Source organism: Culicoides brevitarsis, chromosome 2 (assembly GCF_036172545.1).
Source record: "Culicoides brevitarsis isolate CSIRO-B50_1 chromosome 2, AGI_CSIRO_Cbre_v1, whole genome shotgun sequence".
NCBI classification, from domain to species: Eukaryota; Metazoa; Arthropoda; class Insecta; order Diptera; family Ceratopogonidae; genus Culicoides; species Culicoides brevitarsis.
Window position 1 is genome coordinate 24458636 of NC_087086.1, and position 27189 is coordinate 24485824.

At 28.1% G+C, this 27189-nt stretch overlaps 1 protein-coding gene across 1 annotated transcript; it reads right to left on the reverse strand.

The window, feature by feature from the left end:
- Positions 1-609: 609 nt before the first annotated feature.
- LOC134830876 (uncharacterized) lies at positions 610-26634 on the reverse strand. Its single transcript, XM_063844486.1, has 8 exons — positions 26486-26634; positions 16432-16890; positions 4536-4852; positions 2374-3858; positions 1354-1518; positions 1062-1294; positions 938-998; positions 610-877 (listed from the first exon to the last, which is right to left on the reverse strand). The coding sequence occupies exons 2-8, from the start codon at positions 16504-16506 to the stop codon at positions 736-738; spliced, it is 2478 nt and encodes an 825-aa protein (XP_063700556.1). The 5' UTR covers positions 16507-16890; positions 26486-26634; the 3' UTR covers positions 610-735.
- Between the last annotated feature and the right edge of the window lie 555 nt (positions 26635-27189).

A 27189-nucleotide genomic window follows, 5' to 3' on the forward strand; every position in this document is an offset into this window, starting at 1 on the left:
AAGTAAAAAATTAAATAAAAAAAACAAAACAAAACGAGTGACACAAAAAAACATTTGAAAAATGAATAATTATTATTTATATTAATAATCATTACATAATTTTAATTTTCTCAAGAAATTATCAGAACTTTCAGAAAAAAAAAATAAATTTTCTTTATGTCACTAAAACTGGTCGTTTAGCTTGCGTTATCGATTTTATTATTTTTATCATTTTTAATAAATGTTAGTTTTCTTAAATTGTTATAATTTCAAAATATAATTTTTTTCACAAAAATTGAAAAAAAATATAAAAAAATTCCGACAAAGAATTTTAAAAAAATTCTATAGGAAATTCCTTGCGAAAAAAAAAATTTAAAGTTTTTTTTTAAATTTCGTAAAGAGATATTTTTGATAAATAAATTTTAAAGATAAATTTTAAATTTTTTTTAAAATTTTTAATTATTATTTTAATATTAAACATATTTTCCAAAAATTAGTAAACCTATTTTTTAATTTTTTTAACGTGAATCAATTTTTCTTAAAAATACATAAATTTCAAAGTTGATTAATTAATAAATCAAGCCATTAAATTGAAGCCTTACTTGTAGAAAAATAAATAAAAAGACAAAATTTCATAAATAAAATGCTTCATTTATTCCTAATATTAACGTGCGTTGTTTAAAAACTATAAATAATAATTTACGAAATCTCCTTAAAACTTTTTTCTTTTACAAACTAATAAAATTCCAATTCGCTTCATTCACTTATAACTGACATTATCCATTCGACATAATTTGGCAGTTTCGTGTAGATTCCAAACTTATTCTTTTTTCCACAGCCATCACCGAAACTTGTGATACCAAAGACAGTCCATGGTTGATGCGGCTTCGATGCGTCTCTGCAAAATATTCCAAAAATTAATAAAAATCACCGATTTTTTTTACTGTCAATTACTCACCGACAGAGCAAACCTCCTCCAGAATCACCGGCACAGGTGTCAATTCGACCTCGCTTGTGTCCTGTTTTAAGAAAAATTTTAGTTCGAACAAAATTTAATAAAAAAAATAATTAAAAATTCTTACCCGCACAAAACATATTTTTGGTAATGGTGTAGTCGTAATAAACACTACGACATTCATTTATTGGTACAATAGGAACTTCTGCTTCGTGTAAAATATTTGTGCCAGCGTCGTCCCAGTGACGGCGTTTACCCCATCCAATGATGGTGCACGTGTCGCCGATTGGGAGCTGTTGATTCCGTTTTGGGAGACACGCAAAACCAATATACGTTGTCTTCTGGATTTCCTTTGGAAGTCTAAAAAAATATTTTTGTTAAGTTTTGTTTAAAAAAATAAAATTAAAAAGAAAACTCACCGTAACAGAGCAACGTCATTATCGACGGTCTTTTTATCGTATTTCGGGTACTTGATTGCATATTCGATTTTAAGTTCAATTTCTGATCCATCGTGTTGCTGGAGATTATGTTCACCTAAGCGGACATAGAGACGTTTGCGGACACAATGGGCAGCAGTGACGATCCTAAAACATTAAAAAAAAATAATTTGCGCATTTTTCAAATTTAAAAAAAAATTTAGATTTTTTTGTAAATTTTAACTTCTTTCTTAAAAAATGCAATTAACTTACTTTATCGGAAAAAATTCCGGTACGGATTTGATAAAATTATCACTAATTTTCAATATTCATGAGCTGTTTCGAAAGCAACTTTTTAAATAATTTAAATTTATTTTTATCAATAAAAATTTAAATTTCTAACGAAAAAAACTACGGCAAAAGAGCAATTTTAATTTTTTTAAATTCGTACTTTTATTCAATACCTACGGCATATTTTTTTAAGCAAAAATTTTACTTCGTTTAAAAAAAATAAATCGTTTGAATTTTATTTTCAAAACTATCAAAAAACAAGCAACGTGTATTCAATATTATTGTTTAAAATTAAAAATTTTTTAACAGAAGTATTATAAAATCTTAAAAAAAATTTAAATTACGGTTTTTTTAAAATTTATAAAAAAATTAAATTTTTACTTTTTTTCAAATGTTTTTAAAAATAAAAATTTTTAAAATTTTAATATTTTGTAATTTAAAATATTTTTGGATTTGAAAAAAAAATCAATGTTTAAAATTTTTAATTTTCAAAATGAAGCAATTTTTTAATTTTTTTTTTTAATTTTTGTGATACGGTGTTTTTAGTAAATATATAAAATTTTCTAGCTGGACTTAAAAATACCTTTGAAATTTTATTTTTTGGAGAAAACCCAAAAATCGGTCATTTAATTAAAATTTTTAAAAATAAAAATTTTTTTTTTTTCGGTCATTTAATTTTTTTGATGTTCAAAAAAAAATTTAATAAAAATAATTAATAAAAAAAAAACTTACCAATGAGGCGAAATAAGCGTTCCACCACAAAAAGCTTCTTTGAATCTATTCAATATTGCAACTTGCCACGGCCATTGTCCACGTCTAGCTGCCTTTCCGCCAATAATTCGCAACATATTATAAACATTATTCTTCCGTTTGTCTCGCACCACTGGAATGCCGCAGTCAAAGTCACTGCTAAAAACATCCGAAGACTGACTCCAACTACTCCGTCTATTGGACGACATGCGATTCGAGGCGATTGCATTATTTTCCTGCTTTCGTGATTTTCCTCTTCCTCCGTTATTATTGCGACTATTCGAATTTCTGCTTGGAACGGTGTAACTGACTGTCGTCGTGCTTGGCGTCGTTGATTCCAACGCTTGATTCATCGATTGCAACTGATTTCCGATCCACTCCTGACAGAAACTACCTTCGGTGTAACAATAAGCAATTTCACGGATGACATCATTGCCACAATATTGCTGAATTTTGCACTTTTTGAAACGTCGCGTCGTGCATTTGGCGGAACATTTCGACCAGCGACTCCATTTTGTGTAGTTACTCATTGGAGGTCGTCGTGGAATCGAAAAAACCGCTTTTTTGTCCTTGCGAATGTCGGGAAAAGCTTCGTCCATGCGGCGATTTGGGTATTCTTCTTGTGAATCGTCGTAGTTGTAGTCAAAGTCGTCGGAATTGAAAGTGTCGCCTGATCGAGTATTTCTTCGATTTTTCAGGGATCTCGTTTCGTGACCCATCCGGCGTTGCGCATGAACATTTATCGGATTCGAAAAGTTGTTGTAAATGTTTCCGTAGGTGAGAGTTTGTTCCGCTACTGTTGAATTCGCGGGATTCCACGAAGATGGAAGCGCTAACGAGCTCGATAAAGCAGCTGCTGACGGAAGTTGGTCTCCGAAGCCACGTCGCGTGAAATAGGGGTCATACGGGTCTTTGAAGTAATACTTGTGCCGTTTTGGCTTTTCGCGAATCGCATCTGTTTGTTTCACCACCTTGAGAACGAGTTTTTCGGTGGCGTCGTTATACGCGTCGTAATCGTCGTCATCCAGATCGTCGTACGGAGAGTCATTCAAGTCGACTTCAATTACTTGCGGCTTCTTTTTCCTTCTGCGTTTCCGTTTTGGCTTCTGTTTCGGCTTGATGACGAAATAATCGCGTTCGTCGTCGGCATCTTCGTCGGCGTAGTCAGTTGCGTAGCTGGGAGGCAATCGCGTGTCGATGGGACGATAATGCGGACGGAAATCGTGTTCGAGACGCTGTTTGTCAAAGTTCGGAGGTGATCCGGGGAACGGTCGGTGTCGGGAATGTAGTGGATGTAGCGGTTGCGGTGTGAATTGCGGTCGTGGACGCAGATCGGGACCATTTTGGAACGTGGGATATTGCGAGGCGCCAGCGGCATATCCGTCAGATAACGAATTCGGAACGAGATGTCGGTTGTAGATCGGACGTCCGGGAGTTGGAAGAGTTTCTAGTTTGAGTGGCTCACAGCTGAAATGAAATTGTTTAAAAAAATGAGATTAAAAGGCATTCGTTAAAAATTTTTTTTTATGTATTTCAAATTCAAGAATCGACTTCAATTCTTTTTGCAGAAAATTTGAAAATTTTACAAGTTCTTTCGGTTTTTCTGGTAAAAAGACCCCACAAAAATTTTTTAATTTTGTTTTTTTTTTAAGTTTTGACGATTTTAATAAATTTTTCCGGCTCCTACAAATATTTGAAGCACAAGATTTTTCTATATAGAAAAAAAAATTGAAAATTTTTGAATTTTTATGATTTTTCTAGCTCTGAAAAAAAATAATTTCACAAACATTTTGTGATTTAAAAAATTTTTTGATTTCCCCATATTTTACGAGTTTTTTGATTCAAAAAACCTTCACAAACATTTTAAAATTTCCAGTATTTTCCAGCTAAAGTTCCTCACACCAAAAAAATTTTTTTATGGAAATATGTTCAACTTTTCCGATTTTCTTTAATTTTTAGATTTTTTTCTTTTTTTAACATTTAAAATTTATAAAAATTTCAATTTTTACGATTTTTAATGAATTGTTCAAAAATTTTTTGAGTTTTTCACTCATTTTCAAAATTTTTCACGATTTTTCATCACCTATGTGATTTAAAAAAAAAATTGAAATGCGGTTAAAAATAAATTCATAAAAAAAACTTACAACGCCCTCGAACACAATCGCTCCTCAATATGTCGCGTTTGGCCGCATTTCCTGCGATCCAAGCAGAATCTCTCCCGTTCCTGCTTACAGTGAATATCACACTTTGACCATTCGGTCCACGGCGTGTAGACAGGTCCGTGTCTCTTGCGATGACTCCATCGGCGAGATTTGTTGATAATGTGCTGCTTCGGTCTTGGACGGTAAGCTCGACCGATTCGATCGACGTTTGCGGTGTCGTTGAACGCAACCGCAATGTCAGGTGGCTCCGACGATGTGAGTTGAAATGCAGCTGTGGAAGACTCTTGGGCAAATGTGATCTGCAAGGAAAGAGAGAGAGAAAAACAGATGATGTGTCAGAAAATTTTATTCATTTACAGCATAATTAGAGATGACATGTGCGATCCGTTTGGCTCGTGCTCATGTCTGTTCTGGCGAATTGTAAATTTTTCACTACATAATTTGTATTTCCAGTTAATATGAAAATGAGTAGCAAATGTTCGTGTATGATTAAAAATAATAAATAAAAAGAAAAGTTGCGAAAACAGTGTGTGGAAGGCAATTAACGATAGAGTTGAGTTTATTTATGCAATAATTGCATGTGTGTGGCGCGTCGAAGAGGCAGGCAGGCGTGTGTATCAAACGAGCAAATTTAATATTAGCTATGACATATAGAGAGCAACGATGAGTAAAAATAGACGAAGAAGAGACAAAAATATGACAAAAGACGTATTTTGTGGAAATTTTGCAATAAAAAGGATCATCTGAAAAGCGTTAAAGAAAGTTTTCTCATTTTAAATAACATATGGTTCATATTGGAAGAAGTTTTCGTTAAAATCGCTTCAAAATAAAAAAAAAAACAAAATAATTTTAATTTCTTTTAAATAAAATAATATAAAAAATTTTAGAAAAATTACTATAATAAGTTTTTTATATAAAATTATTTAATAAATTAAAATTAAAAAAAATCAACGTAACAGTAAAAATATTAAAAATTAAAAATAAAATAATGAATTAAATTCGGATGTCAAAATCTAAAGAGTTATTTTGTAAAAAAAATGTTAAAAATATCATAAGATAATAGTTTTGGTTTCAATAATTTTTTGGACTATAGTATATATTATTTTTTAAATATTAAAGTGTAAAAATTCATTTCCAGTGGAAGACGCCACATTTCCTGGAAGCAAAATTTTTATTAGACAACAGCATTTTGCTGATTGGAGTTAAGAATTTTTTAATTTTTAACCAAAATCATTTTTTTTTTTAAATTTGTGAAAATGTCTTAGATACGATTCGAGCTTTTAAAGTCATAAAATATACTTTTGACAATTGCTCTAAGTCTAACTTTAATATTGGATTACATTCGACTTTCGAAAATTCCAAATACATCCAGCCAATATAACAATAAATTAACGGATTTTAATTATCTCATCACTGCCATAACAATATTTCCTTGATAAAATGCGACGCACGCAGCCTCATTGCAAGCCAGACTAATTGCCTTCGTTGCAATTGAAAATATTTTGCGGTGTTGAAATATTCGCACAATTACAGTAATAAATGCAAAAATCAATGCCAGAAAACTGCACTTGAGATATCTCTGTCGTCAACGACAACGACGACTGGACAAACTCAATTCCAGACATCCATAAAACAGATAAGCGCACCACTCGACCATGAGTCGAAAATGCATCCAAATTACTTGTCAAAAAGTGTGAGAAAATCTCATTTTCATAATCTTGCCATTCGGTAACAAGCTGTGAGTGCGCTCGAAAAATTATATTAAAACAAACTGATTTAAATTCACTTCAAAAATCCGACTAATAATAATTTTGTCTTATATTTTATGATAATTGTTCAGTCATTGATCAACTTGCGTCTTAGTTTTGATTTTTAATTCGTTTGTGTTCTCACTATATAAAGCGTGGTAGCGATTATTGCGCACCTTTTTGTCTCACTTGCAATAACAATAAATTGATCTAAGTGCAATATAATCCGGTCAATTTACATTTTTATGCATTAAAGAGAGTCGTAGAAATAAATAATTTGTGTTCGGAATGCATTTAAGGGGCGATTTAACGTGTGTTTGTGTCACATTTGTCATAAAAATTGAATATTTTAGACCTGAGCAATTTTTTTTCTTCATGAAATGCAAATGTAGACGTTAATCAGCGATGAAATCTGATTTCTTCTTCCGCTTTAAACACTTGTCATGTTGTCGTCACTTTTTTTTCTTCAGACATTCTTCGTGATGATCTGATACCAAAAGAATAAGAAAAAAATTCTCTCAGTTAATCACTTCATTAAACTAATAGTTATACATGTTTATTTTCTTGTTGAAAAAAATAATAATAAAAATCTTGAAGACGCGACTCGTGGAGCGAAAGTAAATTACCTGTGTTACGGCTGTCAAAGCAAAAAGTCACCAAGAATGTGATACACATGAAAGATTAGGAAGTCAAAACACAAGTTCGTAAGATCGTAAAATCTAGCGTGAATAAGAGTCAGTGGTCTCGTTAAATGATAAATATTTGAACACATAAAATAATTTTTAAAGGTCTATTTTAATATTTTCAAATTGAAATGAACGCCCCAAAATATTTTTATAATAAATGATCATCACACGACCGACGACATAACGACAAAAGATCAGAACATTTGTTTTATTTCTCTTAATTTTCATTCCATAGAGGTAAAACATTGTCTACGACTAGACTAGAACCGTATAAAAGTTTGTGTGTGGGAGTGACAATTAGATGTCTGTTTTGATTCTACTCAGTGTTACAAGAAAATAATAATAACAAAACATTAAATGTTTTATAAAAGTCTCCAGTAAAATGTAACTTTGTCTAAAGCGTTTTTTAATGATTTTCAATTTTTGAACAAAATATATCTGAAACCTTGAAGATTCTATCATGATGTAAAAATTTACAAAATAAGATTCAATCTAGTTAACATGTTCAAAGTTAACATGTTCACAATGCTAATAATCGATTGTTCGTACTTGTTCTAAATTCTGTTTTAGTGTATTCTACGTCAATTTGGTCAATTTACCACTTCATATATTTTTGCCGTCAGAATTTCAACAGTTGTCGCGTTTTTGGTACAATTCATAGTGCTGAAGCTTTGGTAGGTTCTCTTTATCAATTAATAAGTTTTGCATATGTTATTTTATCGTTGAGAATTTTCTCTGAGCTGAATGTTATTTGTAGAAGGAAATTCAGTTAAATGCAAGGTTATTAAAAAGAAATAAGCATCTATTATACTGATGAATATGCTGTCAAATTAATCGCCGAGCGTCATAAAAATTTCTTATATTCCTTCAAAGAATAACTGTGAAGGACTTCCTTCCTATGGCGTTTTAATATCTTTTTATTTTGTCTACTTAAATTCAAGCCGTTAAAATCGAGAAGAAGTTAGAACCTGAAATAGATTAATGAATGGACACACGTGACTGGATCAGGACGCACTCCTATTAAGATTCTTAGGCATTTGTTCTGGAATGTTTGTATTTTTTGTAGTCTATAAGGCTCGCTGAGTTCCATGTGTTAATGGCATATGTGAGGTTAGAGTGGAAATTTGTATATATGCAGTTTATTGTCTATTCAAATAAATCATTATTCAAATAATTATTATATTAAGTTATCTATAAGAGCGTTCAGGTTTTTTACTTTCGTTCTACTCATAGAATAAAAATCTTACTTTTCATTAAAATCACTTCGGACAGACATTTCCACACATCGCTTTTTTTCATGTCACTAAAAATTTAAAAAAATAAACGTTTCTAAGTAACTTCTAATGATTCTAGGTATCTGCCTTTTCACTATATTAAAAAATCTCACAAAAAATGACGAGGGAGAGACAGAGAAAATTAATAAAACTTTTTTCAGTGTAAATAAAAAAAAACGACACAACGACCGATAATGAAAATATGACAACGTGCGTCTGCCAGATATTTATAAAAATTTTTGTAAACACAGACAAAATCATGACTTGACTTCTGTTTTCATTAAACATTTCATTTCACTTTTTTTATTACTTTATGATTGTCTCAAATTAATTTAGCACATGTTCCTGATAAAAACATGATGAGATAATGATATTTTGACAAGTGCTGTAGAAAAATGGCAAAATTATTGCGCTTTTTTTCTCGAGCTGATAATTAAATAAAAAAATATATGAATCTCGAGAGAGTTAATGTTTTGTTTATTTATAACACAAAAATTAAAATTATTATCTTTGAAAAAAATATATAAAGCAAAGGTCAGTTTTTTAAATGATGATGATCACTTTCGTCTTTCACCTAAATTACTCTAAAATGAGCAATTTTGATTTAAAAAATGAGTGGAATTTGTCTCTAACTGCTTTTATTGACATGAAGAAGACATAAAACGCCAACTCGCGATTGTTTTCTTTTGTTTTGGATTTTTAACAAAAGAGCGACAAAAGAGGGTTTGGTAAGTAGCTTCTTTATTTATCGCTCGTTTATTGTTATCTAATCTTTATTATCAATATTTTTTTATATTATTTCGGTATTTAATGTTTTCAATAAATTTCGTTTATGAGACCCACGTAAATAAATAATTTTGGGAAGTGCTTTAAGTAGCGCCGCCGCCGCCGATTCATAACAATAAAAACGCATTTTACAGTAAAATTTATTGGAAAAAGATACAAAAAATGTTTTGACGATTAATGTGGTGTGAAGTTGAACATTTTATAGATTAGTTATTGTGACCTTTAGCTTTCGCAATGAACGACGGCCTTTGTCTTTACAACATAAAATATAAAGAAATCTCTCAGATTTCTCCAGAATAATTCCGCATTTTAAAGTGTCGAGCTGTAATTAAAGCATGAAACAATCAACATCATTGATTGACCTTTGAGACCACACACGACCATTTTCTCATCAATTACTCGTTTTCTAATTTCTATTCAGAAGAAAAATGAATCATTTTTAATTAATTACAACGAATTTTATCTATATCTGTCAAATTTAATGAATGAATCAATCGACAAATTTGAAAATTTAGATTTTTTGCATGTGAATGAATCAGCTGTACAAAACAAATTTTCGGTAGTTTCATGATGTAATTTGATTAATAATACACACAAAAAGTAATAATTATTGTTGATAGACTTTTATGACTATTTAATTTGTTTGATTTTATTGACTTTGACCGTTATTGTAGAGCTGCCGTAAAGATGATTACATTAGCGTTTTGTAGCTATAAACGTTATAAAATTTTGATAATAAATCTAGTTCTAGGGCATTGCATAGGCGTTCCTTTTTTTATTTAAAAAAAGCTTTTATGGCGTCATCCATTTACTGCATCAAAGAAGATCTTTTCCCTCTAAAAATTGTACTTACATTTTTAAAATTTTTATCGAAAAGCTAAATTTAAAAATTATTAAAAAGCTCTTAAAAGATCTTAAAATTTTATAAATAGTTTTCGGGCAATTTTTTTTCTGGTGACTGGTTTATCTTTCAAACTGGATAAATTATTTACCTGGTTCTGAATTAGAATTTAAACATTCTTCACTTCCAACCAAGAGTAAAAAGACTGAGGCTTTAAGTAAATAATTAAATTTTAATTTCTTGAATTAATCTTTGCGTAATAGTTGTTCGACTGCCCAAAATTACTTTTTTTTTCTCCAATCGACTGTATTAGTGACTTAGTATCAAAGTTAAAAATCTCTACGAGAAACTTGTTTCAATAGCTTCAATAATAAATTGAAGCTATAAAAATAGTAATACACCGAATTTTCGCGTAATAAATTTGCCTATTGAGGTGAGCTTTAAGCTGTAAACATTTTTCATAGAAAAAAATTGATAACCTGCGGTTTTTCAAGGAGAAGACGGCCCAGGAAAAAATTATTGATCTTCAATAATATTGAAGATTTTTGAATTTTAAAGAAACTTAAATTTTTGAAACCAAACTACACACAAATTTGAAAAATTTTTTGTGACTGTTGGTTGCAAATTCGATAAAATATTTTAATTACGCTTTAGCTAAGGATAGGTGAAAAGTCCATGCAAACTCTGGAGTCTGTAGTAAAATAAAAATACGTCCTAAGTTAAGTAAAGTTTTTCTGAACTGTTAGTTGTTGTTAAATAGAACTTTTGTTCGATGCATCTCCAATTGGACTTCTATTAGCTGATCTCTTAGTATCAAAGTTCACCTTTTTCTAATATATGGACTCTACGAGAACTCGTTACCATTCTTGCTTCAATAGCTTCAAACTAAATGATGGGAGCCTTATATACGGGAGTTGAAATAATTCAGTTAAATCATTCCCCCTAAAATTTTCGACGTAATAAATGGACGACGCCCTATTCGGTCAACAATGTAAACATTTTTCATAGGAATACGCTCTGGCATGTTCTAAAATTCATCAAAAAAAAAGTTTGTTTTCATTTTCTTTAATATTCATCAATAAAATAATAACAAAACAGCTCAATTACTCCTAATGGCATGTGCGTCGTCTATAAAAATGTCTGAGGAAATGAATATTTTTCGCTAGATTTCGCGTGGGTTTTTATTAATTTCTTCTTCTACTTCGTTTTCGATTCGATTTGTTCACGTTGCATTTTGGTCGATTTACACGACGAGGTTAAGAAGATGATAGCACCAATGAGATTTAAAAAATTACACTTACTCATGCGTGCAAGTCATCGATTTATGAATGAAATCTCGAAACCAGTTTTTTCTTCTGAATGCGTGTCACTTGCAAACAAACAACAACGAAGCCTTATCTGATCGACATGACGATGCCTTCCTAGCCTAGATTGCAGTTTTGCTTCCAAATCTGCATAAAAATGCATGATTTTTTTTTTTATGTATTTGTGTGTCTGTGTAGGTTGCGTTACTACGGATAATTTTTACTGAATGAATTTTTTTTTCGCTTTCGCGATCGACAAAAATTAATATTTTTTAGAGATAAAAACTATTAAAACAACGTTATACAAAACCTACTGAAAAAATACACAACAAGTGTTTAAATTTAATTCTCTTTCACCCACCCACCTCCTCTTCTCCATCAGTGCTGGCAGCTATGTAAGTATAACTTTTGAATCTTTTTTCAGTGTGGAATATTTTTTGATTCAATTTACACAAAAATATGGAGAAACTCGTCGAGTCAAGTAACAAGAGTGCTTTTTGTTCTTTTTTTTTTGTTTTTTTAAGTTTGAAAAGAAAATCTAAAGCCCTATTGATTTGAATAAGTTTTTGCCAAAAAATAATTGAAATTTTTTCGAAAAATTAAAAAAAAAATCAAGTTTTCTTAATCGATTTGACTTAAAAAGCTTAGCTTAAAATTTTTTGCAGTTCTGATAGAAAAACTGACGGACAGACTAAAAAACTAGTTTTATTTTCTTTTTTTTTATCTAAAAAATACACAAAATAACAGTTTACCCACAACTGTGAGCCACAACAGCGAAACTGTATGAGACTTTTTTGTACTTTTGACAGAGATGGAAAAATGTGCAGTGACTACCTACAGCTTTTTTGTGAAGTTTGCATATAATTTGAATGAGTTTAGCAAAAATTTTGTCGTGGTGATGTGAAAAATTTTAGCAAATTTTTTGCTTCGACAAAATTTCAAGTGGCAGTCTAGAAAAATAGAAGAGCGGACTCCCCTACAGGTTTCAGCCGCAGTAGTTAATCGATGGAATATTACGTCATAAAAGAAACCACAAGAGCAGTTAATAGAAAAAAGGTAACAAAACGATTAGTTTTTAAATAGGAACGCCCACAAAATTAATATCCGAGCCGATGATCTCGCCGTGTCCATAATTCAAAGCAAGTCGCTACTACTAAACTGGTGGGATTAAGACAAAATTAATTAAAACTAGATTGGATCGACTCTGCAAAATGATTGGCAAAAAGTACAAATTATTATTGAAACCACCCAATCTCGCTCGCTGGCTTGGAAAGTCTGTCTAACAGTATCTCGAACTCCGTTTCCAATTGTATTTATTACATCCAGCACATTATTATTATTAAGACAAATCTCTTTTAAATGTAACTGATCGATGTAGAAGCGATGCCATATACGGCGACTTGTGACTAGATAGACTTGCGGTCTGCTGATACATAGTTAAGGCAGTCAATGAAACCGGCTTTGATTCATTCATTTTTGCTGCTTGCTGAGAGTCTTGTTCCATTTTGTTTCGATGTATGTTTTCAACATTTGCCTAAGAAACTAATAAAAGAGGCATAAAAGTGCATTAAAACATTTATTTAAACATTCATTGAGAAAGAGAACGAAAGAGTTTATCATATTTTTTATTTTAGAAAAAAAAAATAGTTTGGAATCATTGATTTATTGGCTTCACGTGAACCACATCTTAAAACAATTTAAAAGCGAATATGTGCGAGGGGAGAAAGAAAACGGAACATTTGTTTGGATAAGAAGTGGCCGCGAGATGCAAAGACACTTCGACATCATCCACGTTAATTTATTGCATTTACATGCGAAGCTGACATTTATTCGTTTATTTTCTAGCTATGCAACTGTCCTTAATTCATTTTTTATTGCAATATTAAATAATGAAGTAACTTGGAAAAGATTTTTCTTTGTCCAACGAGTCAACGTCTCGAAATTAATTAAAAAATTATTGTGAAATATGAGCCATTAATATTCTATTAAATAATAAAGTTTTTATAGAAATAAATAAATGAGGAAAGAAAAATTAAGAAATCACAAAATATTTTCAGAAACAAATCATCAAAGAGATAACATCTTGCGTACTTTCCCACACATTTAACAAAAATCATTTTCCTTTCACTTCTCCCTTCGAGTCGATTTATCCGCCTCTATTGTCACGTTATCTCGTTTGTTTCTAGTCAAAAAAATGTTATTACAATAAAACATGAAGCAAAACATTTCCAACAAGAATATGTGAAAAATATTTATTGAATTTTGTCGTGATTTTGAATTTGTTGAGAGCGCATTTTCCTGTTTGAATTTCTTTTGCTGTTTGTTTTTTCAATTTTTTATTTTTTTATCTCAATTTTATTTTTTTTTTTTTTAGTGATTTAAAATATTTTAAAAAAATATTTTTTTTTAATTAAGGCCGCTCCAAATGAAAATCAAAAATAAAGTCCGATGCCCCATTTTAAAAGTCAAAAATCCAATGGGGCAAAATAAAAAAAAAGTTTAAAATTTCAAAAATTTATCGTTTTTTCGTATTTTTAATTTTTCAAGAATTTTCAAACAAAAAAATTTATAAAAAATTTTCAATTATTTTAATTTGTGCTTTGAAAATCATAAAAAATATTTTTTTTAAAATTACTGAATTTTTTTTCAAATTTTTTTGACAGTTATTTTTTATGAAATTTTGATTTTTTAATTTTTAACTTTAAATGATCAATTTTTCATTTGGAAATTTAAAAGAAGATTATTAAAAAACAACAAAAATGAAATTTGCTAAAATTCTGTCATTTTTATTTAAGTATTTAATTTTTTTGCCCCCCTATTTTAAAAAATTTTGGAAAAAACTATATTTTTATAAAAATAAACTAATTTTGACAAAATTAATTAAAATAAATTTAAATTTTTAAATTAAAAAAAAATAAATTTAAATTAAAATTTAGTTAATTTTTTATTTATTTAAATTCAACGACATTTGATAACCTTTTTTTAATTTTTTTCTTACTTTAAAAAATGGATAAAAAAAAAACATTTTTTAAAATGTTGAAAAATCGTATATAAAAATATAAAATATAGAAAAATTTTAAACCCAAATTCAATAAAAAGTATAAAAAAATTGTTCGTGAATCATAAACTGTCCTTCTGATCTTTAAAAACTTTGCTCATTTTTATGCGTCACCGAAGTATCCTTCGAGTCTTCCTTCCATCCATATTTTTTGCATAAAATGTTGAAGATCATCCCAAATGACCATCATTCATCAAAAACTTGTATACAAAGAACATTCATTAAAAATTACAATGGCACCAAAATCGAACAAGCACAGTTACGTATTTTACAAGAAAAACATCGAACCAACATTAAATACCTCTCAACTCCTTCAGCAATGTCTTGAAGAAGCCTTTTTCGCCCAAGATTGGCGTAACATGGAAGATCTACTCAAATTAGGTGCTTTTATCGATTATCGCTATGATAATGGAGCAACGCTTTTCTTTCATTGCACCACAAAAGAATCCATCATCCAACTAGTTGAATTCGGAGCTGATATCAATGCCAAAGATAAAAACGGCCAAAGTATCATTGGATTCGCTATTCGTCGACATTGGTCCATCGATCTCATTCGACTTCTACTCAAACTCGGAGCTCAAGTCAATGTCCAAGGTCCCTTTGGATATTCGCCACTCGGACTCGCCGTCGTTCATCACACGAAAAATTTGGATCTCATTAAATTACTCATGGAACATAAAGCGAACGTTAATGGAACGGACAAATACAATCCACATAAGCCGATTAACGATGCGATGTGTGACAAAAATTGCACAAAACTTTTAGTCAAATACGGAGTTTTGCATGGCGCGGAAAAGGATTGCGAGGAAAGTTTGCGAAAAGAACGAACAAAGGGAAATATGTGTGGGCAGCCAGAAATCGAAGAGTATTTGGAAGCTTGTATGAAAGAGTTTGAGCTCATGAAGCAAGAAATTGTTTATGACAAAACTAGTCTGGCTGAATATTTGAACAAAAGTTTTAGTTATAGGCTGCAAATAGATGATGTCGATACAAGTAAATTTCCCATCTATGGAGATATTATCGAGGAAACGATTCAAAGAGTGAACCAACGAGTTCAATTACTTGGAGAATTGGACGAAATAAGAATTTTTGGGCCTTCACCCAAAGAAAACATTAAATTAGACTACGATTCGACATTTTATATTGCGCAATATTTAGAAAATGACGATTTAGAGAATCTTATTGATGCTTTTAATTAATTGAAAAATAAAAAAAAAATAATAATAAAAAAAATATTAATTTAATACCTATTTCAACGCTTTAAAATTATTTTTTCAATTAAAAAAAAAATAATTTAAAAATTTAATTTATTTTGATTAAAAAAATATTTTTAAAACTTTGAATTAGAAAAAAAATCATTATTTAAAAACCAAAGAACAAACTATTTTTTAGTAAAATTTATTCTTTTTATTATTTAAGTTTTAATTGTTGTATACCTACAATTAATTTTTTAAAAGACAAACTAAACTTTTTCTTAAATTTCCAAATTATTGAAAATTTTAAAAATATTTTTTTTTTCTTTAAAATTTTTGAATCGACAAACAAAAACAAAAATCTGTAGAAAATTGTCAGTAATAAATTCAGTGGATTTTTTACCATAAATTTTGAAAAAAACTTCATAAAAATAATATAACATAAATTCGCTTGAAAAATTCAAAGACAGACAGACAAAGAAAACGTCGTCCTCCACATATTTTTACAAAAACGTTCATATCAAAATAAAATTGTTAAATATTATTATAAAATATGCAACATATGAAAAAATGCAAAAAAAAATATCAATAATAAAACGACGACGAACATACTTTTGCATATTATAAAATTTTCATATGACATGACCATATTTTTGCTATTATTAGCACTGCTACAACGTGAACATTGTCTTGCGCGATCATAATCGTAGGTTTATATGGAAATAATTTGACTTTTTAGTGAACTTTTACAGCGAAAAATTACTCAAGAAAGAGTTGCTTGTTATTATCAAATGAAAGGGAAAGCCACCGTAAATTTGGTTAGTATTGTCGAAAGTAGCTCTTTTGTTAAAATTTTTAATTGTCATAATTTTATTATTATAATGAGCGATTATGTAAATTATTTTTTTTTATGACATACATATTTAATGACCAAGTACAAATTTTGTGATTAAAGTATATTTTTAAAGAAATTTTTAGTAATAATTACCTGATAAAATGATATCCATTGCAGAATAACTATCAGTTGAAGGAATAACCGAGTAAATATTTTTATTTGTTGCATTTTTCTTCTCTCGTTCGTTTACTTTAACTCCTTTTATTTTATTTTTTGCTCGCGTATTATCGTTAAAAGCCTTTAAGCTTGACCACGGGACAGGACGTTCAACATTTAAATATCATTAACGTCGATGCACTCGTTCTGTTTCACTTTTTTTTTTATTTTATTACAATTTAATGTTGTATGTATTTACTTATCTCTTTGTTGTTGTTGCTTTTATTATTGGTGCTTGTTTATTTTTTTTTCTTGAGACACTTTTGTTGTCTCTCTGGCTTGTTAACACTCGTGTGTCGTGTTGTCGATTACTACATGATCATAATACTTAATTGTTGAACATTGTCATGTTTGTTAATTTTGATTCACACTTCTTCTTCGGTGTTCGTGCTGCATCTACAAAGAGAAAAAATATCGAAAAAAGGTGAAAAAATTTAACTCAGACAGGTTTTTAATAACATTATTATCAATTTTTTTCACGTTTTTTTCTGAAAAATCATCATCAAAAAATTTTAAAACAAAAAAAATTATTTAAATTTTGTACTTTTAACAAGTTTCCATCCACACACACACTTTGCTTCGCCATAAATGACAGTCAGTCTGGTCACTTATATGCAGCAAGAATTTTTTTTTCGTTTGTTGTTCGAGCACGTTTTCCTACACAATTCAGTGCTTTTTCCCAATTAGGCAATGTGTACAAGTAAACAGTATTGGAATTATCGTATAATCAAGTGGTGCGCGGAGTGTGTTCGAGTGATGCATTAAGTAACAACGAACCAACAGGTAAGTCACTTTGTTAATGCTGTCAATACATTTAATATTTTTTCTTAAAGTCAAGCGAGTCGGTTAAGAACTTTAACAGTGGGAATGGAGGTGATGAAATGATTTAAAATGTTCTGTAAACAGAGGTGACTGGTATTTAGGTGAAATACAGGTAATGAGGGACGAACCTGTGCACGATGTTTTTTTTATCTCATTATTTTATTTTAGTCAGGGTTGAAAAAAATATTTCTTAAAAATTCAAACAAACATTATTTAAAAAAAATATCAAAATTTGCAAAATTTGGTACAAAAAAAAATTGTTTTTTTTTTTCAAAAATAATGAAAAATGTTACTTTAAAATATCAAAAAATTTAAGAAATATGACAAAAAATATTCTGTTTTTTTTAAACAAATTATTGACATAAGTTGCTAGAAAACTAGGGAAAGTTTCCAGAAGCCTTCAAATAAAAAAAAATAGAAAATATATTTTGCCGGATTTTGAAGGTAGCGATTTGGAAGTTACTGGCCATTTTTTTTTTAATTTAAAAATCTTAAATTTGGAAATCTACCCATGTTTCTTAACTCGTTGAAAATTAAATTTTCACTTCCAAGTCAAAATTGAAATTGTCCTTCTTAGTGGTTCTGGATGAGACTTTCAGTGAATTTTAAGGGTTCATTTTCGTCTATTTTTTTTTGTCAGTAGTGCTCTAGAAACTTTAATTGGTAATTAAATTAAAATAAAAAAATATTTAAAATTAAAAAAAAATTAATCGTTTTATAAAATTTCAAATTTAGAGCTAAAAAATTGACTTTGTTTGAGAAAATGAATTAATTTCGTCAGTAATATTATTTATGTTGAATTTTTTTTAAATCTCAAATATAACAAAAAAATACCGAACGCTTATTAAACGGATTTTTCTGACATATTTTGACTCAATAAAATTAAATCTTTATAAAATATTTATTTAAATATTTTTTTTCGTCCCTGATAACGACGACGACGACGATTCTATGCGCAATTTCATGTTCAAAACCAATTCAATGGACATTTTCATCATCAGACAAGAAACATGTTATTATGGGATGCGGCGATCAGGTCCGTTGAACGCGTCTGTGGTCCAAAGGTGCAAAAAAAGACATTAACAGCAAATAACTTTACACCACTGACCGACGCACAAACAACTTCAAACAAGGTCCAGCAGTACTTATAAGGTAACATTAATATCCAATATCCATTGATTAAACGCACACAACATTCTTATTGAGCACACACAACAACCGCATATTTCCATTATTACAAAGTGCAATATTATTATTATCGACGAGTGAACTTTCAACATGCACCTTCCTTTGTACACTTTTTATAAAAAATTAATCCTGTCTTATTAACTTTGAACATTTTTTTTCTGTTAACTTCACAGTTCAAGTCGAAATTCTCATAAAAGTGATTGATTGTTCCTCATTTCTCAGCAAAAACGTAGAAAAAATCTGTCAACCAAATGTCAATTTCGTACCCGCAACGAAATATTGTCTGTCTCATCTTTCGCTACCGACTTTCATCTACCTACTGTCTAATACTCATAAACGGATTTGCATGTATTGACAAGGGTTTGTGAAGATCAAAAGTGACGAAAAACCCAAAAAAGAAGAAGTAAAATATGTGAACACATGCGATGCAGATTCTCCAGAGAGAAATGAAAAATGAATGCAAATTGTTGTTCTTTTCTCGGATATTTTGTGTTATTTTTTGTGTAAATACGTTTTTTTTAATGCTAATAACAATAATAATAAAGAAAAAGATGAAAAATGATTTATGAGTGCTTTGGCCTCCAATTTAGCGCACAGCAAACAAAAAAAAACTGTTAACATATGCGATGATGAGCTCGCCCACAAACTTGATTCAAATTTATTGAATGGCCGGCAAATCTCGCGCTTGAATGAAATTATCAGACGTTTATTCCGGGTTTGTTAAAAAATAAAAACTGACCTACTAATAATATGTTGCATTAAAATTTGTCGAGACAGATAAGAAAATTTGCGTGCCATTGTTCGATACGACTTTGTATGAAAATCTGGAGGCGATAAGACAACGGAAGGCAAGGTAAAGTAGGCATGTCAAATCGCATTTAATCTTTGACATGATAAGGAAGGTGTCATAAAACGAGTAATTTATCTGTAATATTTTAGGAATTTTGAGTTATTTAAAAATTAAAGTATGAAATTTTTGGGATCCGGAATTTTTTCAAATAAGACCGAATAAATAAGAGATATTTTTTTAAAATTTAATTAAAAGTTTTCAATTAAAAATTACAGTTAAAATTACTAAAATGAGAAATTAAAAAAAAGAGGAATTATTTTAAAAAAATTAATTTTAAAATTTATTTTAGAAATTTAAATTTTTTTTTTCAAATTTTATATTTTTTATTTAATTTAAATTAAAACTATTTTAATCCATTGTTAATGTCAATAATTAATTGATTAATTGTCAATAATTAACTATTTTTTTCATAATTTTTTGACGATTTTTAACTAAATTTTATAAAGGCGAGGGGATAAAAAATTCAGGGGGAAAAATTAAAAATTTAAATATTTTTAACATTTTTTGGAATTTTTTAATTGAAAAATTACGGTTTACGATAAAAATATTTTTTAAATATTTAAGTATTAAATATTTTTAAAAAAAATTAAATATTTTTTTTTAGTTTTAATTTAAGGCAAAATTTTCATTGGAAATTTTTTTAACTTTTATTTTTAGAATAAATAAATATTTTTTAAAAAATGGATAAAAATATTTACTTAATTTTTTTTCAAATTTTTTATAAAATTTCGAGGGCGTTAAACCCGATTTTCGATTGATTCAGTTTAATTGATAAAAAATATTATTTTTATTTGCACTGCGGTTCTGCTTATTGAAGTGTGACAACCAATGTTCCTGACCTTTGATAAATTAACTGAGCGCTTTACTCCAGTTATTCATCGATTTAGTGTCATCGATTTTCGGAAATAAATTTCGGTAATTAATATAAACTTTGACTTTTTTATTGTCTCAATTCCTAGAAGGTCACATAAACCGGCATCATATGATCTCTCCCCTCAGCAAAAAAAAAAATAAAATAAAAAGTCAAAAACCGCGACAAATTTTTCTCGGTCATTAATTCACATCAGTTCAATTAAATGTTCACTGTGTTTTTTGTGGAATTTCGTCTCCTCATCGTTTCAACGCCTCTTTTTTTTATAGAAACACACAAAATTGAAGTGCATGCGGTTAAATTAACCACAATTATATTTTTCTACAGCTTTTGTTATATAAACAAATCTTTAAAAGGTCTCGGCAAACCAGTGAAACGCCACTTAAGATACAAACAATCAATCCCCCAATGAGCACGAGCTAATTTATTAGAGTTGTTTTATTTTTGGAAAAATTATTTTCTGTATATTTTGAAAAAAGTAACGAATTTTATTTATGGAAAAGGTCTGTCAATCCGTTCATGTAAAACAATTTTTATTATTATTTTTTAAAATTTTTTAAATAAACATGCACACAGTGATCAAGTCATCGATTGATTATTTGTTCATTCCATCCAAATGTATGCTAATGAGAAAATGTTATAAATTTGTTATTTGTACTTTGGTTGTTGTACATATTTTATGTTTGTTTATGTACCGTGACATTTTTTTTTCTTTGAATTTTTTTTTTGAATTGAATTAAATGCCATGGCAGATAAATTCATTATGAGTTAAATATATGTGAAATATTGTTAAACGACTTTAATTGTATCACTTCCTCATCACATAGCGTCATCCTCTGTAATATTTGCGGTTCGTGGTCCATAAAATTGATAGACTTTTAATACGATCATCATTCGCACGAACCGACCGCAACACTCGAGGAATGAATGAGAATTTTTCAAATGCAATAAAAAATTTTTATCAGCGAAAATAAAACTTTTTTTTTTATATAGTCATAATAATTTATTAACTATTATTTTAAATAAATGGAGAATGCAGCACTTCATTATTATTAAATACTCGACTGTGCGATTATGACAATCTCATTATTACACATTTATTGCTTGTCATATTTAATGCACGATCTTTTGTGCATTAAAATGCATCCTCGAGCGGGGGCGATTTGCACAAAATAAAAAGTTGGGAAAAGCATCAGTTATCGTTGCCCCAGTGAATGTTTTTTTTGTTGTCTTCGGTTCTGTTTTCGTGTATGGAAGAGAAAAATTTCTATGTTGCTCTCATCAGATATGTAGAGCTATATTTTATGGCTTAGAGAAATGAATATAGCCATATATCAAAAGTTACAAGTAAAGTATTGTGTTGTGTATAACACGAAAAAGTTCAAATGTTAATATTGCAACTAACAGCATCGCTAGTAGATTTTTAGGCATGACTTTGTAATAAAATTGGAAGGATTTATTTTATTTTATTTTGAATTTTCACTTTTAAAGTAAAATTAAATTGCGATTTTTTATTTTATTTTTTTTTTTATTTATTAAAATCTTGTGAATAAAATTAAATCAAATAAAATAATGTTATCAAAATCTTATGAATAATTTTTCAAAAATATAAAAAATACAAATTATATTTTAAAAATGTATTTTTTGTGATTCATTAAAATGTCAAGGTCCCTAATTTTGTTTTTCATATAGTAATCAGCTTTTTTTTACTGATAAATAAAAAGAGTACTTCTACTTGATTGTTGTTTTCTGATGAACTGCATTAAATCACTTAAAATATTTAATTAAATTTTGCATAATTTTTTAGACGTTTTTAAAAATACAAAAAAAAACCATTGAAAATTTATTTAATTTAAAAATAAACAAAAAAAATATAATTATAAAATTTAAGTAGAAAGATTTAAATAAATAATTAAAATAAAAAATAATAAAATAAAAAAATAATTATAATAAATAAATTAATAAAAAAATTTAAATTTTTTTTTATTTAAAAAAAAGTTTTATTATTTAAATTATTTGCAAGAATTTTTTTATTTAAAGTTATTTCTTACTTTATTAAACAAAAAAGTTTTAAATTTTTATATTTAGTTTTTTTTAAATAATTTATAGCCAGGTCATTCCATTGCAATGTCATGCCTAAGAAAATATCTAAACCTCTTTGCTACAAATATAAATTATGATCTTACACTTTTGGCCTTTTACTCGTGTTTATTGCTAGCAGAACATTCACAACAAGCCATTGTTAAGCATTTAACGAAAACATAAAAACTATTTCATGAATTTGTAAACAACGAGACTCATTCTTGCATAATCAAAACCCATTTAGCATTGATTTCCGCCTAATTTCTCCAAAAATTACTAGTGTTACACAAAAAAAACCTCATAAAATTTAGCTCGTTAAATATTTTTTATTAATAATTTACAGAAAATAAATAAACAAAAAATTCCCTTCATCTCACATGATGTTGCCGCCACGACAAGCAAAGGTCTATCAAGGTTTCGAAAAAAATATTTATTTTTAAAATTTTACGCACCCAAGTCCATCACACTTATTCGCACCATTCATAATTTCTTCATAATAAATTTTAAAATATATATTTTTGTTGTAAAATTTTCCTTTATTTCATTACTGTTTCGTTTTTTTCTTTCTATTTTTTTTTTGTGTAAACATAAAATAAATGAGATTACGTGTAATGAGATTCAGTGCATTTTGTAGGTATTTTGTTTATAAAATATACAAAACATTTATGATTATTATTACTAGTGAAGTGTTTAATGAAAAAAAGATACCGGTTGCTCTTTACACAAAATATAATATTTGTATTAAAACAAACTGAGCTGCCACTCTGCTTTTGTGTATTTATAATAATAATTTTAATATACAATTTTTCATGCTTTATGGTGTTCAGTCAAGATATATTTTAATCAATTTGTATCTCATTTTTTACCGTATTTTAAAAGAATATTTATAAAAAACGTGATTTTGCTTGACTGCTGTTGGTCCGTGAGTTTTAAATATTTTGATTGTTATATTTTTTTACCTAAATAAATTAATTTTTAATAAAAAAAATAAATATAAATAAATAAATTAAAGTAATAAAAATATTCAAATAAAATTGTTTTTAAAAATTAAAAAAAAACGGAAAATTAATTTTTAACTAAAAATTATATTTTTTAAAATTGTTAAAAAAATAATAAGTAAAAATTAAATAGAAAAAATCAATTTAAATAAATAAAATTATTTTATTTAAATTATTTATTATTAATTATTTATTTATTTTAAAATATTTTATTTAAATTTTACTTTAATTAAAAATTTTAATAATTAAAAATATTCTTAACAAAATAAAAAATAAAAATGTTTAAAAAAATATTAAAAGTGTAAAATCTTTTTTTACACTTAATAAACAACATAAAAAATGCGCTTAAGATATTCATATTAATCAAAAAATTTATAATTCAATTTTTCTTTCACTGTGTAGATTTTTTGTTGAATTACTCGGGAAAAGTAAAATATTCAAAATGCTAACATTAAACACGTCAGTAATTCGTTTATGATTTAGTTACATCATGTCTACCGCTTTTGTTTATAATTTTTAAGCTGAATGATTTCAATCATACTGCCAAAATATTCCGCTCATGAGACAATGAAAAAAAACTTCGCGATAGAAAGTGAACATTATTAGGTAAAAAAAAATCAGAAATCGGCATTGTAATTAAATTATTTATTGTTATCGATATTTCCTCTCTTCTAAGCTAAAATTTTGTAAATAAAATTTCACTTTTTTTGCGCTCAATAAACTTTAACTTGACGCGGTCATGATTTAAATGACGCTATTGTCAAAAAAAAAAATTTTTTTTTTGGTGATTCAATAGTTGTCACGTCTAAGAAGAAAGCTAAACATTTCCCTAATCGATTTAATTTATTTTTAATGAGATTTCGGGGGAAAAGTGCATCAAAAGTGCTTGACTTTTTTTTTCTGTCATGCGTGATTGCACAAAAAAAATATTTTTTTCTGGGTTACTAGTTGTCAATCGATTTCGGAAGCAATTTATCTTTGGTGACTGCGATTGTTGATTGAAAGTAAAAGTTGAGACCTAATTTGAATGTTCTGGTCATGTCGTTGCTTGGGAAAGTTGATTTCATTCATAAAAATCCCCCGAAAATTTTCGGCATTAATTCCATTGTCCGACTAACACGATAAAAAGCGAAAAATTGCGTGACTTTCGTGCAATTAGAGATCACTTAGGTTTACGTGATAGAGCTAGAAGATAGTTGGCAAAGTTAATATCCATTCATTACTTCTTCATTTCCTTTTTTTTTGTTTATCACAAATAAATCTATTTCAACTCCCGTTACTGCAATTTCTAGCATTTATGTTTTTTTTTGCCACTAGACCTTTTTTTGCCTAATCGGACATGCGAACAACACGATGATGTAAAAACATGCAAATGTAACATTAACTTGATAAATTACAGCAGAATAGAATCCAATTAACACCTTTCGGAGGCTACCACGCAGTGCATAATTGTGTTTGTTTCATTCCATGTGCGAATGTTTCTCGTTATTATTATGATTCCGATGATGTATCATTAGTTTTCATCGTGTTTTTTTTTTCAACATTTTTTGTGTGTTTTTTGTAAACTTATATCTTATTCCACGATGCGAGCGAATAATACACCGAAGAATACACTCGCAGACTATTATTAGAATGATTTATCTACACATCAATTCAATTGTTGCGAGATGTTCTTGTAGGTATATGTTCTCCTTTGCATTTGATACATGCACGGAATACGGAATGAGATGATTTGGGTTTTGCATCGCATTTCAATTTTTCAGTTTTTTTTGTGTTTTGTAAAATACGAGAAAGAGATGCATTCCGTCAATATAATTGTTGTTATTGTTGTTTTGTGTGGAAGTCGCCAGTGGATAAATACGGAACGCGTGTGGCTTTGTTAGAGAGGATCAAAGTTGTCCAGAATCAAAACTCAAAAAAATAAACAAAAAGTATTTTATTCCCAAAATTAAAAAAAAATAAACAATTATAAACTATTTTTTAAAAAAAATCTATTAAAAAAAAAATAAAAACTGCCGATTATTTATCTTAAAATCTAAATTCTGGACAACTTTAATCCTTTCTAAAAATAAAACCAAAATTTTATTTTCAATTAAACGAATATTTTCAAAATTTTTCCAAATCTTGAAAAAAATAATAAAAATTTTTTTTTTTTGAGAAAAGTATTTTTAGAAAATGATTTTTGACCAAAATTAGAAAAAAAAATTGTTGAAATATTTTTTTTTTCAAATGATCAAAAAAAAAAAATAATATTGTTTCGAGGTTTGGTTTTTTATCGTAAAATGAAAAAAATTAAATTTTTTAAAATTAATTTTTAGATATAATAATAATTTTTCTATTTCAAAATTTAAAAAAATATTATTTAATGTTTTTTATTTATTATTTAATGTTTATTATTATTTCTTTATTTTTTATTAATTCAATATTTTTTTATTTAATTTAAATTGTTTTCATTTATTTATTTTTTTTTTAATAAATCAAAATTCTTTTAATTTTTATTTTTTCAATAAAATCGATAATTCTACAAAAAATATTCCTCTCTACTATTTCACTATACATCACATTAAATAAAGAACATCAAAACTAATTTCACTTTACATTAAAAAGCAGCATTTCAAACAAACATAAGACAACAATTTATTTTCGGAGTATTTATTTTAATTTTCTGCACAATTCCCCATTCTGCGCGTTCCCAAGTAGCAGTCGAGGATATAAAATGCCAATCATCATCAAATATATAAGTATTTATGAACAAAAATACTCAAACAAACACGAAATGAAATAAAACTCTCAAAAAATGTATTTTGCAAAGAAACAAATTTTTTTCACACATTTTTTAATTTTTGTCTAGACATAAGTTTGATTCTTCAATATTTTTTTCCTTTTCTTTCTTCATATACATAAATGGTTGATACACATAAAATTTGTCAATAAGATCGATCGATTATTACCAAAAAAAAAAAAAATTTTTTTAAACTTGACTCTCGCGCACGATTTGCAACGATTTGTCTGCGCTGCTCTCGAAACTGTATCAAAAAACTTATTCCAGATAAACATTGCCTTGTAAGGAAATGGCATGGCATGCGACTTTTTTGTCATTATAATAATATGGATTTATTGAAATTTTAACCAAAATCATTCAAAAAATTTTGTTTTATTTTTTTAAAAAAGGAAATTTACCATTATTGGTGCTGTAATCCGAATTTTATGACTTTTATCCTTTTTTAATGTAGCACATGCTTCATTTTTATGATAATCATAATAGTTGTAATCTTTCGGGTGAAGCTTTAAAACATAATTATTGTCACTTTTTAGTATAACTCTATTATTTTTTGTGGTATCGCCTCCGTAAATCACTTTTTGCGCGTATATTTAAGTAATATTTTAATAATATTATATATATTTTTTTTTTACAAAACGCTCACGCTTTTGAAATTTTAAGTAGTTACTTGGAATTTTTGTAGTCGTTTAAAATTCTACAGATTAGTTTTTTTTTTATTAACTACACTATTCGATAAAAAAAAAATTATTAAATTAATTTATTGCGAAAAAAAAAATCAAATCAAAATTTAAATGATTTTTTATTAAAATAATTATTATTGACAAGATTAACTCTCCGAAAACATGTCTAAACTAATCGACGATCTGACTGGTACTAGTTTGCGGTAATGCAGAGATACATCACATTCGTCGTCGTCGACGTTGTTGTCTTCGCACTACGATGTCGTTCAGTTTCGTATGGCAACATATGGTACAAAAATACAAATACAATTATATTGAGAGTCGCTCGTAGAATGAATGATTTTTGTTTTCTGAATGCATTGCATTGAGTACCTGTAGCGTTTGAGTACATGTTGCTGTTTGTTGTTGATATTGCGACTTCT